Below are 24,454 nucleotides of genomic sequence, written 5' to 3' on the forward strand. Positions count from 1 at the left end.
CAACCTAGACCTGTATTAACCTCACGTCAGGACATGTAAGCAAAGCTCAAACAGCAATTAAATGGAGAAAACTTCTTCATGAAGTGAGAAATACTCCTGGTAAAAAGTATAAAGCTGGTAATAAAACTTGTACATAGCAAGTTCCAGAGAAACCAACTCTGTATTAGACCCCAAGGAAAGTAAAAGAAAAAATTGTGTACATAGTAATAGAACCAGATTCTTCCAGTGTAATAGTACAGGGAAAAATCCTTACTCTGGAAATAGCCAAATTTTGGGGAAATATAAATCAACAGAAAAATGACTATTAGAAAGCACCAGATGTCTTATTTTGGGATATGTGAGAAAAGGGCATACCCAAAACTCCCTTCGCAATGGAAGGGGAATTGTACTCTGAGAATGATTCAGCTAGGATTTTTCTTTTTGTCAGGACAAGACAGAAATTAGTTGGGGGTGTTGGTTTTTGAGGTCGTAAAAAGAAATAAAAGGGAATAGTTTGAGTACCTCAAAAATGGGGAGATGAGAAATAGCCCCTGAACACATATTAGAAACATTCTTGGGCACAAGATGGAAGTTGGAGATATCGAACCCCAATTTTTGCATTATGAAACTCCAAGTTGTTGTAGAAATCATAACCAGTGAAACAGCTGGAGCTATAGAATTAATAGCCAGTCAGTGATGGAAGCCACAGTGGCAATATATCAAAATAAGCTGGCTTTAGACTATTTATTGGCTAAAAGAAGGGGTGTTCTGTGAGAAAATTAATACATAAGATTGTTGTTTTCAATGACAATAAAAATGCCGTTCTAGATATCGCCAAAGAAATCAGAAAAATGGCCCATGTGCCAGTCCAAAAATGAAAACCAGTAATGACCACTAACTGGTGGGATAATATATTGGGGATAGAGTAGTAGAAGAAGCTAAGTTTCTTCTCCTTGTAGCAGTGCTACAGCTGGTTTAATATTTCTTCCTTGTTTAATCCCCTGTTTAATTTGGCTAATCACCAAAGTAGTGCAAGGCATGCAAATAGTAGTAATGCCTACAGACTCAAAATTGGCTACATCTAGAATGGCACAAAAATCATGGTATTAGGAAAACAAAATAATGTGAAAGATCTATTGGAAAAAGCTAAACTGATTTGTGAGAAAAATGAACGAGTGCTAGAAGCTAGAAAACAAGAATTATTGCTCAAGCCAAATGATTTATAAAAAAAATAAAAGGAGGGCTTGTTGTGAATTAATGTTGTAAATATTGGCTTTTCACAATTATTCTGATAAATATATTATATGCTTTTACTATATTCTTTTCTCTTAGCAAGTTACAGGCTTAGATAGGAATTCTGAATGGTAAGGATATGTCTCATCTGGAGAAGGCAAGATAACTCCAACAGGCAAGACAATGGGAGGATCAAGCTGTGGAAAACAGGCTATTATCAGCAGCAGGAAATGGAGAGCAAACTGTTACCAAAAAGCCGGTACCAGGACGTTGGTAAGGGGGAAAGAGATGAAGCCCATCTGCTCTCTGAGGAAGTATAAGGGGCCTGGACCCTTATCAACAAGTGACCATCTGCAGCAGAAAGGAAACCAAACTCCAAAATAATGCTGACCAGCAGAAAATAACATGATCCAAGAAGGTGGAACCAGGGAGGGGACATGCTTGAATATGCATTAACCTCTCACAGCAAAGAGGGGATAAAAAGGACACTCCTGAGATACCAGGTGTGTTCCTGGCAACCCACCAGGGCACCCGGCCGTTTTAACCCTTTGCTTTATTTCTTTTGTCTCCTAATTGTCTTTTGTTTATATTAAATTATTTTTATAATTTATTAAGTGAATCTCGTTTTTAAGAGAGGTACTGGGCTTCAACCTTTTCCTGATAAATTTATTTCACTAGACAAACATACGTCTTGAAGAAAATAATTGGCCAGAAGAAAAATGCCTCTCCAATATGATACAAGCAACAATGAGAGAAGGAGTTGTCACAAGGGAAATTTCTTTATTCTTAAAGTTCAATAATATCATCTTTGAAATCCATTAACTTACTCAACTTCTTTGAACTAATTCTACATTTTTAGAAAGTCATCTATTGCTCAATGCTAACATGTAATAAATTAATCTATGAGTAAAAATTCGTAAAGGGTATTATAAAATATATATGTAATTGCGATGTCATAAAAAAATACAACATGTAATAGGAATAAGTCCTTCTCCAGATCTGGTCGTGATTCTCCTCCGAGAGGCAACAGATTGCAGCCAAGCACCCAGATAACAATCGCAAGCAGGCACATCAGCCCCGAAAGAATAGACAGGACACGGGCCATCGAATGAACAAAGGAACGGGCCCGGACGAGATATCACCGAACCTGAGCACCTCCGCCCTGCCCACCTGTGCTGGAGAAATGGAGAAACTAGACAAAGGAAGAGGAGCCAGCCGAGATAGCCATCGGCTCCAGGATGGGTGCCACCACTCCACCCTAATGGCCCGGACCAAAATGATATCAAAAAGACATCCTGGACCTCTTTACATATGAGGAGACTCTGCCCAACGTCTATTGACCCTATTCTCCGGTGCCAGGAAATCTATTCTTTGAACAATCAAGAACCTCTTAGCAAAGGGTGCCTGCTTGGAATTTGGCCTCGGGACACAAACTTCCTATAAAAACCCAGGCCAAGGGACTCTCAGGTGTGGATTTGAGAGCATCTATACCTTGCCTATAGACCCTGTCCACCCAGCGCTGCGCTGCTTATTTTATTGTGGTTTTTTCTCTTTGTTCGAATTTATTATTGTTTGATAATAAATTTTCTCTTTTATATAACCCGAAATTGCCTTTGCATTTATAACATAACATAACCTACTGTTCAACACTAATGTAAATAATCCTAAAAACCTAATCTTCTAGTTGTAATAAAAAATCCAGAGTTCATAGATATTTCTGGCTGAAGCAGTTCCCTGGTGCCAGGACTCCACTTAATGCTTGTCAAATTCAGATATGAGGCTCTGAATATGTGACAGCTTGTTGTGGAGGTACAGGCACCTGTTCTTCATTTCAAAGTAGCTGGGGCTACCCTATGAAGGAGAAATAAAAAAATAAAAAAAATAGGGCAGGCAAAGACTTCTGCAGAGTTTACAAGATGTGCTTTTGCTTTAAAAAAGCCTTGAGCCAGACTCAGCAGTAACCACGCTCTGCAGATCTGGTGTCAAACATACCTGTTGTATCTGCTGATAATCTGCTAGGATTCGATGAAGCAGCATCTTCAAGAAAAAACACACAAAGAATGTTTCACTACCACCATAAAATGCAAACTTTACTAAAGCACTACAAATGCATTCCGTTTGACTCCCGAGATTTTCTTCTCTGTGAGCCACCACTCTTCTGGGAGGTTTGCAACAACAAATCCCCAACTCCCAGTATCACCCAAGATCTGCAATTAAGCCTCTCAACAGGCACCAGAAGGAGCACATGCTCTAAGACTCTGCTTGGGACACCTCTCACCCTACGGATTGTTCTCAGACAGCTCAAACAGGGTTTTATGGGCAGGGTCTTGCCAAAAATCTGACCCAGCCCAAGCAGTGTCTGAGCATATATGCCAATTCCTCAGTTTCCCTGCATCTCACTGAGCAGCTCCAGGGAATCCAAAGGACTGCTCTGATGAAGCACAGTCTTTATGGCTTTATCCTTCTCTACCTGATGGGCTTCAGAGCCTACGGTCACAGACTTCCATTGTTCCTGAAGCTGTGTGAAGTGCTCTCTGATCTTGTCAATCCGAGTATATAAATTTTGGTATTCCTCATACTCTGCATTGAAGTCATCCTTGTAGCGCTGGCGTTGGTCCAAGGAGACTATAGTTACGTATTTTCTAATGGAAAAATCAGACCATTTTTCTAGGAGTGTACTGTAAGAGAACATTCTGATATGTTTCTATTTCAGAAAGCACACTTGTACTGTTACACCAAGCACGTGGTGAATGTCAAACACAGACCCCCAAACTCTCAGTCAGTCACTCTGGGACTCAATGATTCTACATATAAGCTGATGTGCTTCAAGGGAATGAAGTCAGGTAGCTCTAAAAATCTGCCACATTTCTATGACACCTAGTAACTACTGTTTTATATTGTAGAGGTTTTCTTCATTAGCAAGTGGATCACATTTAGGAAATATCGGCACTGATTTCCAGTGTCAAACGACTAACAAACACAGCATCTTCAGGGAGAGAAGAAACATTGCCTAATTTTATCTTCTTTCTTTCTGGGTAGGAAAACTTTTTCATTTACATTTCTTTTTGAAAATCCATCTGCAATACTATTTTGGCAGGGACTGCATTTCTGATGAACTGGGTGCAGAGCTGGACTTTTGAGCTCCATTTTTGTCTGTCTAACAGCAAAGCAGAGATAAGGATAAAATTTCATTTTTCTAGTGAGCAGCAGTTACATCACTGACCATTGAATTGAGGCACTTGTATCAGAGGCACAGAAACAAACTGCAGACTGGTCTGAAACCACAACTAAACCCAAAACCATATCACCTCTTAAGGAGGACAAAGCTCATTAAAGCTTGGAGCCACTGATGGGAGTAAAGCCTTCTTCATTCCCTTCCCCCTCAAATCAACACAAGTGCAGTTCTATCAAACTCATGACACAAATCCAAGATGAAGTGGCAATGAGAATAATAGATATCACTTCAACACTGCCACACCAGTACTTCTGCTCCTCTGGCCCTGAAGACCGGCTTCTTTTTGGATGACAAGAACTCTTTCCTCATGGGAATGAATCCTTCAAAGCATCTGAGATTAATATTTACAAGCAGGAAATCTTTAACAACTTGAAATTCAGTACCAAGACAGACAACATATACGATTGATGCACCCCAGGCCAGCTGCACCTGACTGGTGTGCTGCATGGTTTTGAAAAGAGAACTGCAGAGGCCTTTCAACATTTTGGGAGGTAGCGGAGAAGCAATAGCCTGGACTACTGGCTTTTGCCCAGGGACATCCCCTAGCAAGAGCCCTACCACAGGCCTCCCTCAGCTGCTCCCCTGCAGGGCCCGCCTTGCCCTCAGCCTCCCCACGGAACATCCCTGGCTGTATCCAATATGAGCCAGGGCCCTGCCGCGCCTGCTCCAAAGGCCGCAGCTGCCCCAGAGCCCAAGGGCTGCAGGAGGCCTGACTGCCCTTGCCAACATCACAGCTCTGACAGAAGCTGAGAGCAATTCCCACTGCTTTATACCACACACACACACACACACACACACACTTCCCCCTCCCCTCCTGCACTGCAAATACCATGACAGGATGCAGCACCACTGCTGCAGCTGGCCCTGGGCACCTGCACTGCAGCAAGGAAGGGCCTTTCCAGGCCTAACCCACCTCGGTGCTCATCTCAGCTCGGAGCCTTGGAGGCCCAGCCAAACTTTCCCCAACTTACCCTTTCCACACAGGAAACAGCTTGACACTGCACCCCACTGAGAGTGGCAAGAGTTAATGGCAATTTTACTCACCTCAAGTAGTCTGGCTGGTTGGCTGTTGCAGAGCATGGAGAGGCAATGGAAGTATCTTTTGTTTCGCCTGCAGAAAAGTAGGATCTTGATTATATAATCTTAAATATCCAAAAACACCCACTGTATTGGCTTTAACAAGTCCTTTTAGAGCTTCCTTCTCACAGCATTATATCATAGGATGGCACATATGACCTTCTCCACAGTAGCCAAGTCCCAGGGTTTAGAAAGAGGATGGCCACTTTGTTCTACAGGTTCTGCATTGCTACATGGTGTAGCAGAAGTATAAACAGAAGTGTCAAAGGGGTAATTAAACTGGACAGAAATAGCAATAATCACAGTATGTTCAATACAGCTGGTAAGCTTTGGGGTGGGCATTTCATTTCCAAAAGTGCATTTGCTCTCATAGCTCAGTCCACACAAAAGCTTCAGCCTAAGCCCCAACTTGAAACACAGTACAGATTTTTCCAACAGCAGCTGGGCAGAATTTTCTAACAGGCTTCTGAAGAACAATGCTCACATCTTTAGAGACTCAAGCAGGAATCTTTCCAAAAGACATCCCAAGGTTTGCAGCTACCATGTGTATGTGCAGAAGAAATGTGCAAAGACCGTCTCAAGGCACCTGTCTCTACAAGCACAGCACCACTTGCAAGAGTAGACATGCCTCCAGGCTAAAAAACCCTTGTCATTTGCAAGCTCAACCTCCAAAAGGGACAAGACATAGATTTAACAAAGCAACTGAACTCTGCCGTACTGGGTGTGTCCCTCTGATGACAAATCAAGTGTTCCTTGTGGGTTTTCTGGTTAGTTTTTCAATGCTGTTTTCAGTCTGTACCATTTCTAGAGCTTTTGAAGAAAGAAATTCTGCAGCTAGGATGGAGAGGAGCTCCCAGGCCACTTCAAACTACAACTCCAGCAAACCACAGGCCAGGTTTTGTAGCTTCCATGGAGTTGCCATGGAAAGGCTGAGTTCAACAAACAATGATGAAATCATTGAGATGTTTACATGTTTCAGTAAACTAGTCTGCAGTAAATGTCTGACAGGTTTCTATCTCCAGCATGCAGACTTGAAAAGCTGCTGATGGAAAAAGTGGTGGCTCAATCAACTGTCTGAGTCAACTGTGTGTTTACTAGAAATCAAATGAAAAGAAAAAAATCCAATCCCTGTAACTTTCTAGTGCCTGGCTCTTCCTTTTAACCACGTTCTCCCAACAGCAATCTATTGGACATTTCTTTCTTCTTGATTGGTTTTGCACTACAGAGGGAGAATTTCTAAAAATTAAGGTAGTTTTAGATAAGGTTGCAGAAGCACAGATTCTGGCCTTTGCTGCTCCTGTCTTTTAAACCAAGAGTAACAATGGAATGCAATGGCAGAAAAAGCAGTCTGGATTTTCATGACCATCAAGCAAGGAATAATGGTAGAGCAGAAATGTAGAGCAGTGCCTTTATGTATGCAGCCTTCAAAGCTGCCTTTTCAGCAGGTGCAAGAACACAATTATCTACTTGAGAACACTGTCCAAGAAGGATGTTCCCATAAGAGATAAGGCAGCACAAGGGGAATTTAAGAGAAGCACAGATGGCATGAAGGAAAGCACCAGCCTTGGACTAACAGTGCTGAAGGTTCGCAATTAGGACACTAGACAAACATTCCACTGTGGGTAAGGGAATAAACACTTCCATCACTTCTAGCCCAAGGTGTGGGAACATCTGTGAGCACCCTGTGGATCCACTATAAAGGTGGTACTTTCAGAGCAACTTGGGAACCCCCACCACCAAGAAGACCAGAGGGAAGAAGGACCAATTGGACAACACAGAATCCACATGGTACTGATATCTTCCTACTTAATGCCCCTCTCTTCTCCCACCCTGCCTCTCTTCCCTAATTTCTTTTTATCTCCCCAGTTTGTATTAACTGTTAAATAACATTTTTACTATTGACACTGGAAAAGGGCTGCACTTGCACCTTAATTTGGGCAGAAGCTTCTCTTAATAACCAAATCTTTACACCACGGTTATTCCCCCAGGACTTAGGAAAGGCAGCACATTAATACCTTCATCGAATTCCCAGGGACACAGCTGCTTCAGCCTCCCCGGTTGGTTTTTCTTTCCATTAGAATTGGGGATCTCCTCCTGCACCCCAGAAGGCTCTGGGATGCTAGAACTCTGAAATTTGTCTTGTTCTTGCACCTCACAGGTGCAGGGGGAAACGGAGCCAACACTTGGAGACATGTTCAAAGTGGAAGTGGATGTGGAAGGCAGCAGCAAGGAAGAGAAGTGGCCATCAGCTGCTGGCTGGTTGTAACTGAGCTGGCGAGCAATTCTCCGCTTCTTGCTCATCACAGGACCGCTAAAGTCAGAAGCCAGAGGCCGTTTCTGCAACAATAACAAAAGAACTCATTCATCTATGTCCATATATTTATCTATCTAGATCAGGTTTCTCTCCCATTCTGAAAAAGTAGCATTTCTGAACTGGCAGTGCTTGAAAATACATCTTAAATGAAAAGAACATTGAAACCAGGAAATACTGCAGGTAAATACATTCTCTATCTCACTCCTACTTTCTCATCTTAAGACTTAGCATGTCCTTCTTCCAAGTCATGGGAGAAAGACACTCCCTTCAGCAGCTCTATCAAAGGTTTCCCCACAGAGGGGGAGGTCTGGTCTGTTTTGCCTAGGTCTCAATTTCCACTAGTACACACCAGGAAGAGACTCAGCTTTTGCTGTCACATACCCACATGATTTAGTAAAGAGGCACCTGACTGGCTTCAGGTTTTATGTAGTAAAGACGGGATTAATCTTCACTGCCACAATCTGTCAGTGCAAGGTGTGATGATTGGTTGTGATTTCTCATCAGGCTGAACAAAAACCTCAGTCACATGTAAGGAATTCTTGTGCTTTCAACAAGAGTGACCTTCACTCCAGCAGCCACCCCACACTTCACACTCAAAAGCTCATAGATGGGGATCTTGAAATTTTTATAAGAGAGTTTCACAAGTGGTGACTAAGGGGCCCTCACTTTTCCTCAGTGCCCTTCAATCATCTCTCAGCACCTCCCAAGGACCTTCTCAAAGGTGCTGGCTCCAAAGCCACAGCACACGGCCACAAGCTCCCCACTCCCACTGCAAACTTCAGGGCCGAGGATGGAGTAGAACAGGACAGCCATGCTGTGCCCAGGCAGAGTGAGACAGGAGAAAAATAAAGGCAGAGAAAAGAGAGACACAAGAGAGAATATCAAGGGTCTGGAGATCCTGCATTGGTCCTGACATGTGCATAGTCTGGAGCTGGAGTCAACAAAGAGAGTGAAAGAGAGAGAGGGGGGAAAGAGAGTGAGAGGGCCCCATCTGCTCCACCATGCTGAAGCTTCTCATGTACAGTAGATTTCTCACGTGCCTCTGTCATACATGCACAGCTAATCCTTTGAGCCCTTCTGCAGGGAATGAGTTGAGGGTGGAGACTGAGCTCAAGGCTCCAGGCAGAGCAGCAAGTTGGCTCAGGACGCTGCTGCTTGAGCCCTGCAGGAGCCTCTCTTCTGATCACAACCTTCCTGTGCCAGCAGTCAGAATTACTGACTAACGTGCTTTGGCCTGGTCCTGCACATTCCCAGCACAGCTTTTACACCAGCAGCAAGTGTGTGAAAGCTATTTAGCAAGTGTGCTGCAACTTCATACACACTACAGAATGTTAAAAATGCACAAACTACCTGAGCAGGCCTTGCTGAAGCATCTCTCTTAGAAGCTTCCAGAGATGGCTCTTGGCTGGTGCTGCTTGTGTTCTGAGATGGAGCTGTTTTTCTGGAAGGATGGTGCAAGAGTTCAGGCTACAAGCTCTAAATGGTCAACAGCCATAAGTCTTTCCTTGCCGGTAAATCTGAACTTCAGTGTCATTACTCAAGAAAATAGCATGAAGATGAGTTGAGGCAGATTTAGGCTGGATGTCAGCAAAATATTCTTGCCCCAAAGGGTGCTTGAGCCCTGGAATAGGCTCCCCAGGGCACTGGTCAGTGCAGCAAGGCTTCAAGAAGTGTTTCAACAACACTCCTGGGCATATGGTGTGATTCTTGCAGTGTCCTGTGCAGGGCCAGGAGTTGGCCGTCAGTTGGATCCCAATGGGTCCCTGCTACCTCAGCGTACTCTGAGAATCCAGGCTTCATTTCCTAAGGCCTTCTTCTGAAAAGACTCTTCTCCTTCCCCTAAAGACTGAACTTACCTGGAAAGTATCAACTTCAAATTCTCTCTGTCTACATCAGTATAGCCAGGCCAATTGTTCTGAATGCTTTCCAACAAAGATATTCCATCAGACTGTAGGAATTATCCTTTAGATTCAGGTTGGCTACCTACAGGCAGACATTTAAGAGAACAACCATTCATGATGGGTGCTGTATGTAAACTAAAGCAATAGAATTGGTCCTCAACAATGATTTGTGAACACCCACTTTGAACTAAACAACATCTTTTGGTAGAGAGATGAATGATTCCCTTATTGCATGAGTTTTCAGCTATATTAAAGTGTCACCAAATAGAAACAACCACATAATTCTATTTCTATCTAGCAAGTGTTCCTTGGAAACCAACATGTAGTGCTACAAGACAGAACTGTGGTCAGGCCCAGAGTCCCTCTTCATGTGGCAGAACCAGGGTTCATTCCAGCAAAGTGCTGCCATGAGAAGGCCATGCACATGCCTTGCTGTATTCCTTTGAAAAGCAGCGAGCTTCATATCTTCCTCAAGACAACTACCAAGTCTACTCAAAAAGGTAAAATGCAGTAGTAAAACCTCAAGACCACTAATATCAAAAGGGCTGGTTTAGGCTTCACCACTTCACACCTGCTCAGAGTTCCATAGAAAAGCCCACAGGAAAGATTGACCCCTACAGCACACTGAATATATGATCAACACATCACCACCTTCTGTAAAAATCTACCCTTTTTATCTCCATGAAAACATGCTAAATATTGTTGATTCGGGTCTGTGATGATGTCTGTCTGTCAACAGCTTAAAGAAATGTAAAAGTAACAAAGCTACTTTGAATTAGGAATTCCTGTCTTAAAATCAGAACTAAGGTTGTGTTTGAAGGGAAGCAAGAGTGTGTGTACCACATCTCAGCCAGCTCAGGCTGCCCATTTTACATTTATACAAAAGAAACTCCCACTTGCTCTGCTATCTGGAAAAGCCTGAGCAAGGCATTTGAGTGTGCAGTGCTCACACAGCCCTTTCAGAATGCAAACCAGTACCTTGAGGCAGTTCACACCTCCTACAGGACATTACCTCCAAAGCAATCTTAAACATTGCAGTGGAACAGGAGGAAATGTTTTCACCCTCTACCTTCTAAGGAGCTGAACTGTGAAATTTTTCTAATCTATTTGAAATCTAAATGGGCTTCCTCACTTGGGATGGTAGAATATGGCTCTGATGAAATTGCCAGTTTGTGTCTTCAGCAGGCAAAAACCCTGCCACTGCCCTGAGCAACCACAGCAACAAACTTCAGAATGTCAAGGAATGAAATCCTTCTATCAAGTTCTTAAAAAGTCCCTGTGGGATCAACTGAAACTCTGTCCATGCTGAATTTTCCTGCCTTGACTATATTCCAAACAATTTTTCCTACCTAAAAAAGAAATATTCCTACTTGACATTTAGCCTAAGGGAACAGGAAATATTTAAAACAGAAGGACAAAACCACTGCATCTTTCCATGGGTGTGCATCTTCTAACTGTTTATCCTAAAGAAATAGCAGTAGAAGATAGAGCAGCACTGGAGAAGGCATTGAATAACATTGTTCCAAGCAAGATGAAGACTCAATCTACACGCCAGGAAAGAAACCCTGTGCTCAAGTTTAGGCTACCACCTTTATCATGGAGCTTTTGCCTGGAACACCTTTTCCTGGCAGGCAATCCTCACAGATCCCAGCAGAAGCCAAGTACCATTGAGAGGTCACCAAGTCTGTTAAAAGGAAATGCTGCCCTGTGCACTTTCCAAACGTCTCTCCTCTCAAACTTATCCTAGGAAATTTTAGGTACCACTACAAACCACTTCATAAAATCAAGGAACCCCTGTGAAGTTACTGCATGAAACAGTTCAACAGTGCTAGGAAAAGAGAGAGGATTAAAAGAGGCATGAGCAGCAACAACCCTACAAAGTGTTACTCATTGCCAGCTATTCTAGCAAAACACCAAGACCTCAAATATTTTGAAGTTTTCTTTCCTCACATGGACTTGCAGCTTGAGGCATCTGGACTATGTTGATGGACAAACTGAACTTAGGTGTATGGAGCATTCTATAAGCCACTGCTTAGTTTCTAATTTCTAATTGAAAGAGGGCTGATAGGAACAAGTGAAAATGAGGAAGAAGAGAGTAGTACTGTGGAAAAATTGCTGTCACAAACTCCACAATCTCACCTGATGGAGGATCTTTCCAAGGGTACCCTTATCCTTTTCCTTGATTCCATCTCTCTGCAAGCGAGCAAGTAACTCTGGCTTCTTGTAGGCCCTCAGAGCAAGTAAGTGAATCACCCTGTCCTTGTAGGGTCGGTGATAAACAGCAGTGCAAGGATTTTGTTCACTGTCTGCAGGCTTCATGGGCTTTGTTTTTTTTCCCTCTGGTTCAGGACATGAAGCGCTCGGTTCAGCTCTTTTGACATCTGCTTGTTTTCCCAAAGGAAAGGAAAAGAGATAAAGAAGTGTGAAATGGGAGGCTGGGAGAAGTCAAGAAACTTGATTTCAAAGGATGATGCAATTCTTGGGGACAGAGCTGGACTTAAATATCCACGTGGATCCCTTCCAACACAGCGCATTCTCTGATTCTGTGACAAATCCCGCTCCCTAACTGATACTGCATGGAGCATGCTGCAGAGGCACCCTGTAGCCTACCAGCAACCAGTTCTGTCTCACCTGTGTTTCCCAGTGCCAGCCCAAAGCAAAAGTGGCCCCAAGTTCCATGATTGTCCCACCACTGCCAGTCCTCAGACCCCAGTCACTAAATGTTAAATATGCCCTTAGGATCTATGTAAATCACCACCAAGAATCACACAAATCATCATTCACATGTGAAACGGAACATCCCCAATGAGAAATTGGCAAGGTGAATTTTGTCTCTCCAAAGAGCCAGGATGATGCGGCCATAAAATGCTCTAGACTGAGCTAAAGCAGGGCAAGAGCTGCCCTTCCAGTGGCAGGCATGTCCCTGCAGGCAGGGGACTGCAGCCACAGCCAGGTGAGAGCTCCTTTTTCTCAGGGCAGCTGGCTGTGCCTGGTTCAGCTCACTGCTGCAGGCAGCACCACTGAGTGCCTGCAATGGCAATGTCCACCTTGTGTGTGCCTGCAGCCAGGCTCCTTGGGGAAACAACACTCACAACAGATAAAAAACAAACGACACCACCTAAGCACATTGGAGTGTTTTCTTGGTGGGAAATGACAAAATCCATGGGGAAGATGACATCATGACTTTCCTTTCACTTGCCTTGAAAAGAACCCAAGAGGGTATTGTGGCAACAGTCACCTAATAATGACCAAGACAACAAATGAAATCAAGCAAAGTTTTGCATATTGACCTGATGAAATTCTCTATGCAACTTCCTCAAAGTCATTTTCTTTCAATTTCCACTTAAGGTGAATGGTTTAGCCCAATGTGCTTGCAGTGGTGCAACCCTTGACTTCAATGCTCAAAATTCCAAGCCGTCAATCAGCATGGGAACAAGGAAGAACAAGCAGGCTTCCTCAGGGGAAAACAGGCCAATGGCTGAATGCCATTGTGACAAGAGATTGCAAAGCTGACCTAAGAGCAAAGCACCCGCAGTTGAGATCTCTGAACACACCCCCTTGTCTCAAGAATATGCTGCAAAAATGAGTTACCATGTTTCAAGTCTTACAGACATGGAGCAAAATATGAAAAGCAACCATACCTCCAGGTGGGTTAGACAATTTGACAACCTGCGCACTTCCAGTGTGTGACGCCTCCCCGGTATTTGGCTAAAAGGAAAAAGAAATCTTCTGTAAAACGTTCAGCCCGCACTCCATTCCTGCTGACTAAGCAGGTCCCTAATTTTAAACAAGAGCTGAATTTGGAAAGGTTTGCTCTCCTATCAACTACAAAGGGCTGCTTTGACACCATTCTCCCTCTGAAAGCAGCCGGCTACAAAACTGCCCTGAGAGCATGACCGTCACTTAGCCTCTAATGCAGCCAAGCATTCAAGTACCAAGTCATCCTTTCCCAGTTGCTGGAATTGATGGGCACCAGCTTCCCTTGAAATCAAGTGCCTGAGTGCAATTGAACTGGCCAGCACTCAGCTAACAAACGTGGCAAGAGTGGTTCACAGAAAGATCACAAAGTTGGGGCAGGAACCCACACTGGGATTTATTTGGAACTTAGGAAACCCATTCTGGAGTCAGCTCCAAGAACAACTTCAACTGCAAAATATCAACTTCATTTGTAAAAGGCATGGAAACCCTTGCTCGTTTCCTCAGCTCAAGATGCAATTATTTGCATAGATGTTAAAATGGAAACAGTTTATCCTAAGTTAGTCAGATGTGACAAAATTTGGCTTGCTTGGCTTGAACTCATCACTTAGTCCTGAATGTGCTGCTTAAAAATCACTAAAATGTCTTTTGGCATAATCATATTTTTTAACAAAAACACCTGACTGCCATGCAAGGGCTTCATTCTGAAGGCAAAACTGGCTGTCAGTGAAGCTAAAAAGCTGCTCATCTGAAACTGGCCTGAACTTTTCAAGAAATAGGAGGATCACTTGCAAATATCTGTGAAAGCAATATTCAGCAGTCTTTTAGAAATCCTTCTACATTTTGCTTGTGAGACTGTTCATCCTTCATCCATGTCACTTGCACAAAGTGTTGCCTCAATACAATTCCATTAATATTTCTGTTTCATTCATCACTACTGGCAGAGCTTGGGACAGGGAGAGGACATGAAGGGGAACAGGGAGTCACCTGAACTTCACATCCTTTTACATCAGCTTAACAAAGGACTATGCTCTAAGAGCATCTGTGCATTTTATAGAAGAAGGGAAACCAATCATGTAAGTGACCAAAACGTAAGCCTGCATTACTTATGCAGTTGTTCATTGTTTGTTTAGCCTGCATTTTTTCCTACCTAATTATTTTAATTAACTTTGTAAGTAATTGTTTAATTAATCATAAGCAGTATATTAATCATAAGCACTCTATCAGTCTTAAGCACTGTCATTTCCCACTTTAGAGAGCAGGTAGCTAAGAATCTTTTGGCAGTCAACTGTCACAACTGGATTGTTAGATCACCAGAAGTTGTCGTTTTCCAAAACTAACCCTGATAAGCTTCAATGAACAAAGCCTGAGGTATAAAAGGCTGGACACCTGGAATCTACACTTCATAGCCCTCCAAGAACATGTTGGAGTAACCAGGAGACAAACACTAATAAAAACATTTCTGCCTCAGAGCTCAAAACAACTCGTCTGGGAAAAAGTTAATCAACAGTCTGAAAAATATGGGCTAATTGAAATGAGAAAGGTGACACCAATATCCGAGCCAATACAATAGAAAAGTAGTTAATGAGAAGAATGATGTCATTTAGAAGCCATGAACAGCAATTTCTTGGTTTGATAAAAAGGTATGAATAAGTGGAACAGCTTTGGAAGTGGCATGCATGTGGCAGAAGTTCTCCACTATGCACCAGAGCCAGGAATAAAGTAATGGCTACTCCTAATATCAAAAAAAATTCCTGTTCAAGGGCTTCATTTATCCTTACATTTTCAGTGATCCCATTAAAAACATGGGACAATGAGAATTCCATGCATTTGGACCTAAAGCCATGCCCAGAGCATGAGGTTACTGAATGTCACAGCATGGGGTACTTCCAGCTTCCACTGGTACCTCCTCCATGTCATCCTTGAGAGCCACTTCCATCAGGGAACCTGTGACTTCCACTGGCACCTCCTGGGTGTCATCCCTGTGAATCGCCTCCAGCGGGGCGGCTGCCTCAAAGGGGCCCTTGGAGCACCAGTGGGGCCCCAGCCCTGCACAGCAGGACCCGCAGGGTCAGCAGCCCCTGACACCAAAACCACGGCCAAGCCCCCACGGTGTCAACGCCCAGAGCCCGACAGTCACCCCTCACCTGTTGGTCCTGGGACCTCTGGGTCACCCTGACGGGCATGGCAGTGGTGCTGGGGGCCCTGCGGGGCGCAGTGTGGATTAGAGCCCTGTGTTAGCCAACAAGCTCTAAGTGATGGCCAGGTGTTGGAAAGGCAAATTACTTCTTGGCTGAATTGCCTTTTGAAGGTGTAGGGCTTGACAGGCAAGAGTTATCTCCGACCTAGGGGAGCTTAGCAAGGCTTGGGAAGAAGTTTGTTCCACTGATGGTGGACACAAAGAATGCAGAACTTATGGGCACAAGGACATTTGACAGAACCCCCAAGACAAGGAGCCAACTACTAAAGCCAAAGCAGCAACTGTGCTGAATCTACTCCAGCGGCGTAAAAGGGAATTTCCGGCAGGGCAAACTATGGCCACTCACTCCAGAAAGCTCTCACTAAGAACAGAGAGACAGAACATGCAGACTAATTAGCATGAGAAGTGACAGGATCATAATCTAATAGTAGAGGGAATAGTGATTATGAGAAGAACTAGGTAACTTGGAGACAAAGAACACTAATTACTTTAGTTGATGAAAGGTCTAAATACTAAAACATTCTGATTCCTGTGGTAGTGGCTTTGTGGATTGACCACTGAGCCCCACTTTCTGCACAGAACTGTAAAGAATTACCTCCACTCAGTGCGTGGATTGGCCTCTTGATCACCTTGTGCTAGAACCAAGCAATTTGGAGCAACACTCCCTAGCACTGTGACACCTCCGCTCTCGCTGCAGCCACGGAAGGGTCTGAGCGGGCCTGCTGTGTGCCGGTGACAATGGCCACGTGTCCTTGGAAACGGGGAGTTCCATGTTCCAGGCTGGGTGGGATGTCACTGAGGAGCGGGATGTGACACGCTCGGGGCAGAGGGAATTCCAAATGGGCAAATGTGGGGAATTCCCAGCCCTGTCCCGTGAATGACTCAGCTGGTTTCCAAGTGCAGAAAGGGGTGCTCCAACCATCCCAGTTGCTGCAGCTGTGCAAACCAGGGCTAACAGAGTGTTTCTGCACAAAAGTGTTGTACTTGGCTGTCTCCGAGGTGAAGGAGCAGCTTAACACCTCTAAGCAGGGCAGCAAGGTGCAGCCCTCCCAGCACTGGTCAGTCCTGCCGTGGGCCGGTCAGTCTGTGAGCCTTTGAGCACGTACACGGTCACTCAAATATCATCTCCTTGACAAAAACCCCCAGAGCCTTCCTCATCCCAGCCTCCTAAAAGAAAGCAAGCCAGCAGCACACCCAGGCCCCCACGTGCCCTGCAGGAGGAGCTGACATGGAAGAGCCTGCACTGATCCTGAACACAATTACAGGCTGATAGGTGTGCTGACTACTGGTGGCCATTGAAGTTACTGACACATCTGGAAAATATTTTACACTGTGTTTATATTTGCATTTTCCCCATACACAAGCTTATTCCTGATTTAAACCATGCACCAAAACCCTTGTCTTGTCATTACAGGGGGAGGGAACAAAAGCATGTAATTGAAAATGTGTCCTGTATTACTTTCCAAAGCTCATTTCCCAAGAAATCTTGTCTTTCCTTTTTTTTTTGTGTGTTTTTCTACAAGACCATGTCCATATCTGTCCATGTCTGGTCTCCTGGCTTCCACACACACAAGGACAGGGTAGTTTGAGGTACAGAAAGGAAGAAAGCAAATTGTCAAACACCAGATCTAGAACTGTGTCCTTTTTTGTGATTGACTGCATGGTCTTGATTATGGATCCCCAATTACAGACTATTGGAAAAGCCTTTGTATGAAACATCAAAGGAAATCAAGGAGGTGTTACACTGGACTCCTGAATGTCCAACAGGCTCTTCTTATCTTAAATTTCATGACTTCTACTCTGGGGTTACCAGAATTGACTGAGCTCTTGGCACTCTTCATACATGACTGCCTTCACCTTGCACAGTAGATCCATTTTTAGCTCAAAGACTAGAAATGCAGGAAAGAACCAGTGGAAAGGAGCATATTTCTCAAAAAAGAACTGAATAATGTACTTTAGGGATGGCCTGTGTGCATCAAAGTAGGAGGGCCCATGGTCCTGACTGATTGAATAGGTCTGAAAATTAATGGGGAAATAAATGTCAATTTCTGTCCTGCACCTGCTTGTGTCTGGTTTAGAGCAAAAAGGAGGTCACTGGTTATCCCTGAGCAGAATCTTAAAGTAACAGGCAGTACTCCTGGAACTAAAGACATGGCACTAAAGACACCTACTGCCGTGAATCCTACTATGTTTCTCGATCCTTCTACAAGGAATCAGGATCTCCAATCAAATAGGGAAAGCTTTGGGAGTGTCCAGTTCCCTGCTAAAGTACCAATAATGCACTGCAAAGCTCACCAGTTCAGACAAACACCAGCCAGCATCAGCTACTGAGTAGGAGACAAAACTGCTAGAGAGGTGGCAGAACAAAGCAATTTTTCCCTAAGTTGTGAACCTTTCCAAACCAGTCACAAAATACCATGATGCAGATAATCAATTGGCAAAAGCTTTTAATGCCTGATTGAATCCTGAAGGGTGGTGGGTAGCAAGAAACCAACAAGTTAGAGTGCCACAAGCAATGAGATAAATTGTAGAAGATAAACATAAAGAAACTCATTGGGGTATTGAAAGCATGGTAGACAATTTGAAAAGGCAGCTACTTAGCGCTAGGCTGACAGGGATTGTGACAAGTATAGAGAGAAAACGTAAAATCTGCTTACAGAGCAATGCACAGTTTTACAGAAGACTGCCAGTAACTATCACAAAAAAGGGAAGTAGTGCAGGAGCTTAATGCCAAAGAGATTTTCTTGAGTTACCTCAATAAGAGCCATATAGCTATTTATTAGGTTTAGTGGACACATATTCTGCACGGCCAGAGGATTTTCCTTGCCACACCAACAAAGCTAGAGAAGTACAAGAAATAATACTCAGGTTGGGGATCCCATTTGGAATGTCATCAGATAGAGATTCTCTTTTCATGCCTTAAATTCTACAAAATCTATGCAAAACATTCCCAGTTCAATGGGACCTACTTAGCCCATGGAGGTCATACCCCAGTGGCCAGGTTGAGAGACCAAATCAGAGTCTAAAAAGACAAAGGAGTAAAATTGGTCAGGAAAACTCACTGGCCACAAGCACTTCCCCTTGCCCTTCTGAGAACCACAATTCAAATGGCTTCTAAAGAAAAAGTCAGCCTATATTAAGTGCTCTATGGAAGACCTCACCAAGTTGCAATCCTTTCTGGAGAAAATAATATGATAGGAAATGAAAATTTAAGACCATGTCTATTATCTCTGGGACAAGTGCTCTCATCTTTGCACAGGTTTCTGGTTTGACCATCCCTGATGAATCTGCATGCTCAGGTACATCTCATCAACCTGGAAACTGTGTCTATGTCAAAATGCAGAGCAACGAGGCACTTAAAGAAAACTGGAAAGGAGCATTTTAAGTACTCCTAAGCACTGCTGCAGCAAAAAAAGGGGATGGAGGCAAAAAGGCAGCTGGGGCAGGGGCAGAGGGGGAATGTCAGTGAGTGAGAGGTTGTCCTCAAGTCCCTTTTGCCAGGGCAGATGCTGTGGGGGCTCTCATCCAGAGCAGGATCCAGGACACAGGGCAGATCCTGTGTCCTGGATCCAGCCAGGACAGGGGTAACTTTTGCAGCAGCCAGGAGGAGCATGGACAGGACCTTGGGGTAATTGCATGCCACCTCCCACATGGCAGGTGGAAATGGAAGGCATTTGTTCTTCCTTGGCCAGTGTGCTGTAAGTCATGGGGTGTGTCAAGTCCTTTGTGGTCCTATGTGACTCATTCACCTCTTGTACACTCTGCTTTTAGTGTTGTTGTTACTGTTTGTGTTCTTGTTTCACTGCTGTTTCTAGTAAATTGTTCTTATCTCAACCCATGATCTTTACCTATTTGTGTTCTCCTCTCCATCCTGCCACAGGGAAAGTGGTGGGGAAGTCAGTGAGTGGCACATGGTCTGAGGTGGTTCAGTGTGAGCACTAAACTGGGGAATACCATTCCTACACTGCAACAATGTGGAAAACTCAATTTCCCAATTGTTATAAATGAAATTAGAATTTCAGACAACCAGGTCCCTTGAGTTAACACCAGTTTAAATAAAAATGAATAGAATTTAGTAAATTAAATAGTAATTTGATATAAAAGAATACCGTTTAATAAAAGAAAACAATTAAATAAAAAATACAATTTATATATATAATTTGCCAGTAAGTATTAAGTATGATTAAAGCATAAGCAAAACCGACTGGGGTACGGGGAGGGCTTCTCACCCCACCTCACGTACAAAACTGACCAGGGTACAGAGGGGGTTTCTTACTGTGCCTCATGTACAAAACAAAGCACTTCAAGCTAAACTTATATACTGTATGCTTGTACATATTCATTAATGTTTCCCCTAAGTTTCCTCCTATTTCTCATTTTTCTGACTTTACGTCATTTTTTTTCATGGCTCATGCCTCACTTGGTGTTAGGGGGTCTTCAGTCTTCTTTTAGGGTATTTTGGCGAAGGCTTCTCCTCTTCCTCATTGTCCTTTGGATAACCTTACAGGTTTACATGTGTGTACCAAGCGTTATGTTATGTAAGTCTCGTAATTAGTCTTATATTTAATGATTTTTAGGCCCGATGCCTAAAGTTGTTCTAATTTTGTCTATTTCAAGGTTATTTTCATCCTGGGACATCACTTATCTTCCAAACTAAATCTTGTATCTCAATTTTAATCTGTAACATCTGTCAAGGGTTACATCTGCCTTGTAACACTGATTCTTTTGATTGCTTCTAATAGGAACTTTCCAAATAGTTACAAGTTAGTTAGCACAAATCAATTCCATTTATTATGCAAGTGATTACTTTCCTTGTCTAGTCCTACAGGAAAATTAGCCAGCTGAAAAGCAGCTGCTGTAATTGAACTGAAAGCCTGCTAGGTAGCTCTTGTTTTAAAGTGCAGACTTAATAAAGTTACAAAGAAAGCAAAAATTAAATATTGCCAAATAATCTTTATAATAAGATTTTAAAATATTTTAAAATATTTAAAAATCTATGGTGGGAGAAAGTCATGTGGTCTTTTTCCAGTCCCACACTGACAATTCTATAAAGCAAATTACAATTGAATATTTTCAGCTCATCAAAAAAAAAAAAAAAAAATTAAGCAAAAGAGCAGAAACAGTTACGTTTGAGCTGCAGATGATTGACTTTAATGCTTAAGGCTAAAGAAGGAAAAATGAGAGGATCTGTGTGTTGAAAATAAAATTTAAAAATTGAATGGTCCAAATGCATTCTGTTCCTCCCCCAAATGGACTTTCTCATATTCAAAATATCATTGACAGTTGAGGCCAAAATTCCAAGTGATTTTATGTCAATCAGCTGTGTTAAACCATTGAAGAGAGCATTATTGGCCTGGCTTCACAGGTGTCTGAATGAATGATGAACAGAATTATACTTTCTTGAATAAGTCAGATTTTCCAGGTTTGGTATTTTTCTTCCTCTAAACAAAGACAAAAGAGTTCATGCCTTTGCTTAGTCAGTTCAAGGTTCTGAAGGGTCACTCAGCTAGTATTGAGGTCACAGACAGTGGGTTCTGAGCACTTCCAAAAAGATGTGCGTGTTTTGCAGACTTTTCATGGACAAACTGTCATTTTACAAAAAAAAAAAAAAAAAAAAAAATTTAAATCAATTGAATTCAGACACCACTTTGATCACCATTAAACCACAAACCTATACTCTTATCTTTCTGATTAATACAAACACAGAAACACTGACAGCCTTGGTTGGCAGAAAAAGGAAAACTCTCACTTCCAGACAACTCATTGAGAGCAGTTCATGTTAAACCCCCTGCTCAGGCTTTCACAGCCACTCCCCACCTGTGCCCATCCCTGCAGGGCAGGACCAGCATCAGGAGGACCTGTGGCAAGAGGGGCTGACAGTGGCAGGTCCTTCTGCCCAGGGCAGAAGGAACAGCACCTCTGCTCCTGGCTGGAACAGGGGCCACTTGCCCAGGTGGACCTGGTGCCCCAAAAGGACAAGGGACCTTAGCCCCAGGGCTCTCCCCAGCCCTGCAAGAGGCCAATCCACCAGCAGCTCTAGCAGGGCATTTGGAACTCTTCATTCAACCAAAAGGACATAAATTGTTATTTCCCTCACACGGTCCCTGGACACTGCTTTCTCTCCCTTCTAATGCCCTTCCCCTTCTGCCCCCCCGTGGCTCACCCCCTGTGCTGGGGGGCACAGCCATGGGCCCCTGGACTCTCAGGGCCGTGTCAGCAGTGCTACCACTTCCCCCAGGAAATCCTGCTACACCTGCATACCTGCAGCATAGCAAATGCCAAAGCCAGAGTGGGCAGCAGGAGCAGCTGCTGACACAGGACCATGTCCTCAATCTTCCTTTCCAGCTACCTGGATATGCAGTGACTCCACAACACGAGGTTGGGAATCAAACTGGGGGCACTCCCCTCTGATGTTTCTGCCCAGAAAGTAGAACTAATTCCAATCTCTTGAGCTTTGCAATTGGGTAAAGGAAAATGAGTTAACAATTGAACCGACCCAGAATAAAGTTTTGGAGTGGTACATGCAAATGGGACTTCTGGAAAGAAAGGGACCTTTTGACATCTCAAGGCACATCCATCAAAAACAGAAAACAAATCTTGGCTCAACTTGAAAGTATCAAGAAACCAGTGGAAGGTGCCATCAGGCATTGCAGAGCACACCAAGTAGATAAGACCAAAGTGGAAATGGGGAAATATTAAGCTCAATGAGGCTGCAGAAAAAGACATGTTAGAAAACAAAGTTTTAACACTCTTGTCAGAGATACCTCTCCCAGTAGAAAAACCAGAGTATAGTTCTAGGGATTGACAAAGAATTTAAAGTGTAGAAGCAAGGTTTCATCCATAAGATTGGCAGTCATCCTAACTGGGCAAAGAGTAGTCCTAGGATCACTCTTGTGTGAAATAGCAAATTGCAAACACAGAGCCATTCACTGGACTACTGAAAAACTTTTGAAAAATTTGCAAAAAATCTATAATTGGGTCTGAAATGGCTCAGATTGTACAATCAAGACTCAAAAAATGTATAGTTTGTAACAGAAACAAACATAATGTTCACAATGCAGTACTAAGAGCCATAGAATCTGGAGGTGTTCCAAGTGAATAGTGGCAGATGGATTTTACTGAATTTCCCAGAACACGGAGGTATAAATCCATCCTAGTTCTGGTGGATACCTTTTCTGGCTGGCCAGAAGACTTCCCTTGTCACACCAACCACTCTAGGGAAGTGGCTAAAATACTGTTGAACCAAGTAATACCTAAATTGAGGTTGCCTTTGGGAACGTCATCAGACAGAGGTTCCCACTATTGCAGAAGGGCTAAAAGAGGTTAGGAAAGCCTTGGGAATAGCTTGGGATCTTCATGCTCACTATAGGCCCCAAGCTACTGGCAAAGTGGAGAGAATGAATCATACAATCAAACTGCAGTCAGGCAAAATATGTTAGGAAACCTCCTTGGCACGGGTCCAAGCTTTACCTGTTGCTCTACTTCAAATTAGAATTCAACCATGGGACACCAGCAAAATCAGCCCCTATGGGCTGCTGTATGATCAACCCTACCAAGTACCACACATTTCAGGAAACACACACATATAAGGAGAGGTTGATCTGAATAATTACCTCATTTCTCTCAGTAAAACTTTACAGGATTTACAGTGAAGAGTGGTGATCTCCAGATCAACAGGACTGGACATTCCAGTGAACAAGTTCCAACCAGGAGCTTGGGTGTGCTTGAAAGACTGGGGAACTGCTCTGCTACAGCCAAAGTAGGACCTTTCCAACTTCTGTTGCCAACTCTTACTGCATTGAAATGGACAGAGCAAAATCGTGGATACGTTATTCCAGAATCAAAAGAGCCAAAACTCCTTAGCTCAAGATGACATCTCCCAGGGATTTGAAGAAATCTGGACCAAATTTTAGTCACCTGGCTTTGTAAAAATATCAGTCTATACCTGTTATAAGGCCTTATGCTGTAAAATGAAATAGAAGTATTAAGAAACAAGTTCCCACAAGGAAGTTTATCTCAAGAAAAGGCGGGACTTGGTAAGGACCACAGAACAGAGCAGCACAGCCTTGAAGAAGTGGATGAAGGATGTAACTTAGGCAAACAGAAGTCATGCAAAACAAAAGCAGGATGCCAGCTCAGCTCTGCAAAGCTGACAAAGCAGAAGTTATTGTGCAAAAAATGATATTGTGCTTACTCAAAAGTGAGGGCCGAGGGACAGCCACCTAAAAAGTACACTGGATATTGAAGACAGAACCCCAAGAACTATAAGGACTTCCAATAATGGGTGCAAATTTGTAAAATAAAGTAATAAATATACATCAAAGTAAGAAGGGATAGCGAATGAACATGTAATCAGTGTGTACGATAAAAACTCTGTTCACCTGACACTCGGGGCACTCAATTAGAGGAGGGATCCTCTGAGTGACCAGCACAGTGTAATAAAGAATGCCTGCTTTCCAATACTCAAAACTGTGTTAGAAAGTTTCTATTTGGCCAATTTCACTAATGCCTTCTGGCACAGCTTTGAATTATTTCCCTGTGCCCTGTCAGTGTATCCCAGGGAGAACTTTGAAAGCATGATGAGACACCCAGGCACAGACACAAGGTGCAGGTGACCAAGGAGGGAGCAATATGGGAAGGTAGAAGCTGGAAATAAGAAATTATATTCCTTTTTTTCTCTCTGATGCCATGTACCTACAGGGATGGAAGGTCTGCTGTGACAGCACCAGGTGGAGGAGGCTGATGTGGCCAACCTGTGGACTGTGACATCCCTGAGCAACGGGTTGTGACCTTACTCCCCTCACTGCTTATCTTGGGGT

At 43.4% G+C, this 24,454-nt stretch overlaps 1 protein-coding gene across 6 annotated transcripts; it reads right to left on the bottom strand.

Annotated features, from left to right (window-relative positions):
- Positions 1 to 1,972: 1,972 nt before the first annotated feature.
- Positions 1,973 to 24,454, bottom strand: LOC147648032 (RNA polymerase II elongation factor ELL2-like). Of its 6 annotated transcripts, none has more exons than XM_086867846.1 (11): positions 24,334 to 24,454; positions 23,249 to 23,428; positions 13,381 to 13,447; positions 11,879 to 12,120; positions 9,695 to 9,821; positions 9,189 to 9,279; positions 7,540 to 7,861; positions 5,492 to 5,558; positions 3,683 to 3,854; positions 3,205 to 3,249; positions 1,973 to 3,063 (listed from the first exon to the last, which is right to left on the bottom strand). In XM_086867846.1, the coding sequence occupies exons 7-11, from the start codon at positions 7,823 to 7,825 to the stop codon at positions 2,965 to 2,967; spliced, it is 669 nt and encodes a 222-aa protein (XP_086723972.1). In that variant the 5' UTR covers positions 7,826 to 7,861; positions 9,189 to 9,279; positions 9,695 to 9,821; positions 11,879 to 12,120; positions 13,381 to 13,447; positions 23,249 to 23,428; positions 24,334 to 24,454; the 3' UTR covers positions 1,973 to 2,964. The 6 variants fall into 6 exon arrangements, with proteins under 6 accessions (XP_086723972.1, XP_086723974.1, XP_086723970.1 ...); XM_086867848.1 differs by having other exon boundaries at positions 11,879 to 12,123; positions 24,334 to 24,449; XM_086867844.1 differs by lacking the exons at positions 23,249 to 23,428; positions 24,334 to 24,454 and adding exons at positions 15,583 to 15,996; positions 16,231 to 19,144.

The sequence above is a fragment of the Cyanistes caeruleus genome, chromosome Z (assembly GCF_971803275.1).
Source record: "Cyanistes caeruleus chromosome Z, bCyaCae1.hap1.1, whole genome shotgun sequence".
Classification (NCBI taxonomy): Eukaryota; Metazoa; Chordata; class Aves; order Passeriformes; family Paridae; genus Cyanistes; species Cyanistes caeruleus.

Coding starts and splice junctions, on each gene's coding strand:
- LOC147648032 (XM_086867846.1), bottom strand. CDS start 7,825: ATGAGCAAGAAGCGGAGAATTGCTCGCCAGCTCAGTTACAACCAGCCA. Junction 5,559..7,539: donor TCCCTGGGAATTCGATGAAG/GTATTAATGTGC, acceptor ACTTTTCTGCAG/GCGAAACAAAAGATACTTCC. Junction 3,250..3,682: donor TAGGCTCTGAAGCCCATCAG/GTAGAGAAGGAT, acceptor TTTTTCTTGAAG/ATGCTGCTTCATCGAATCCT.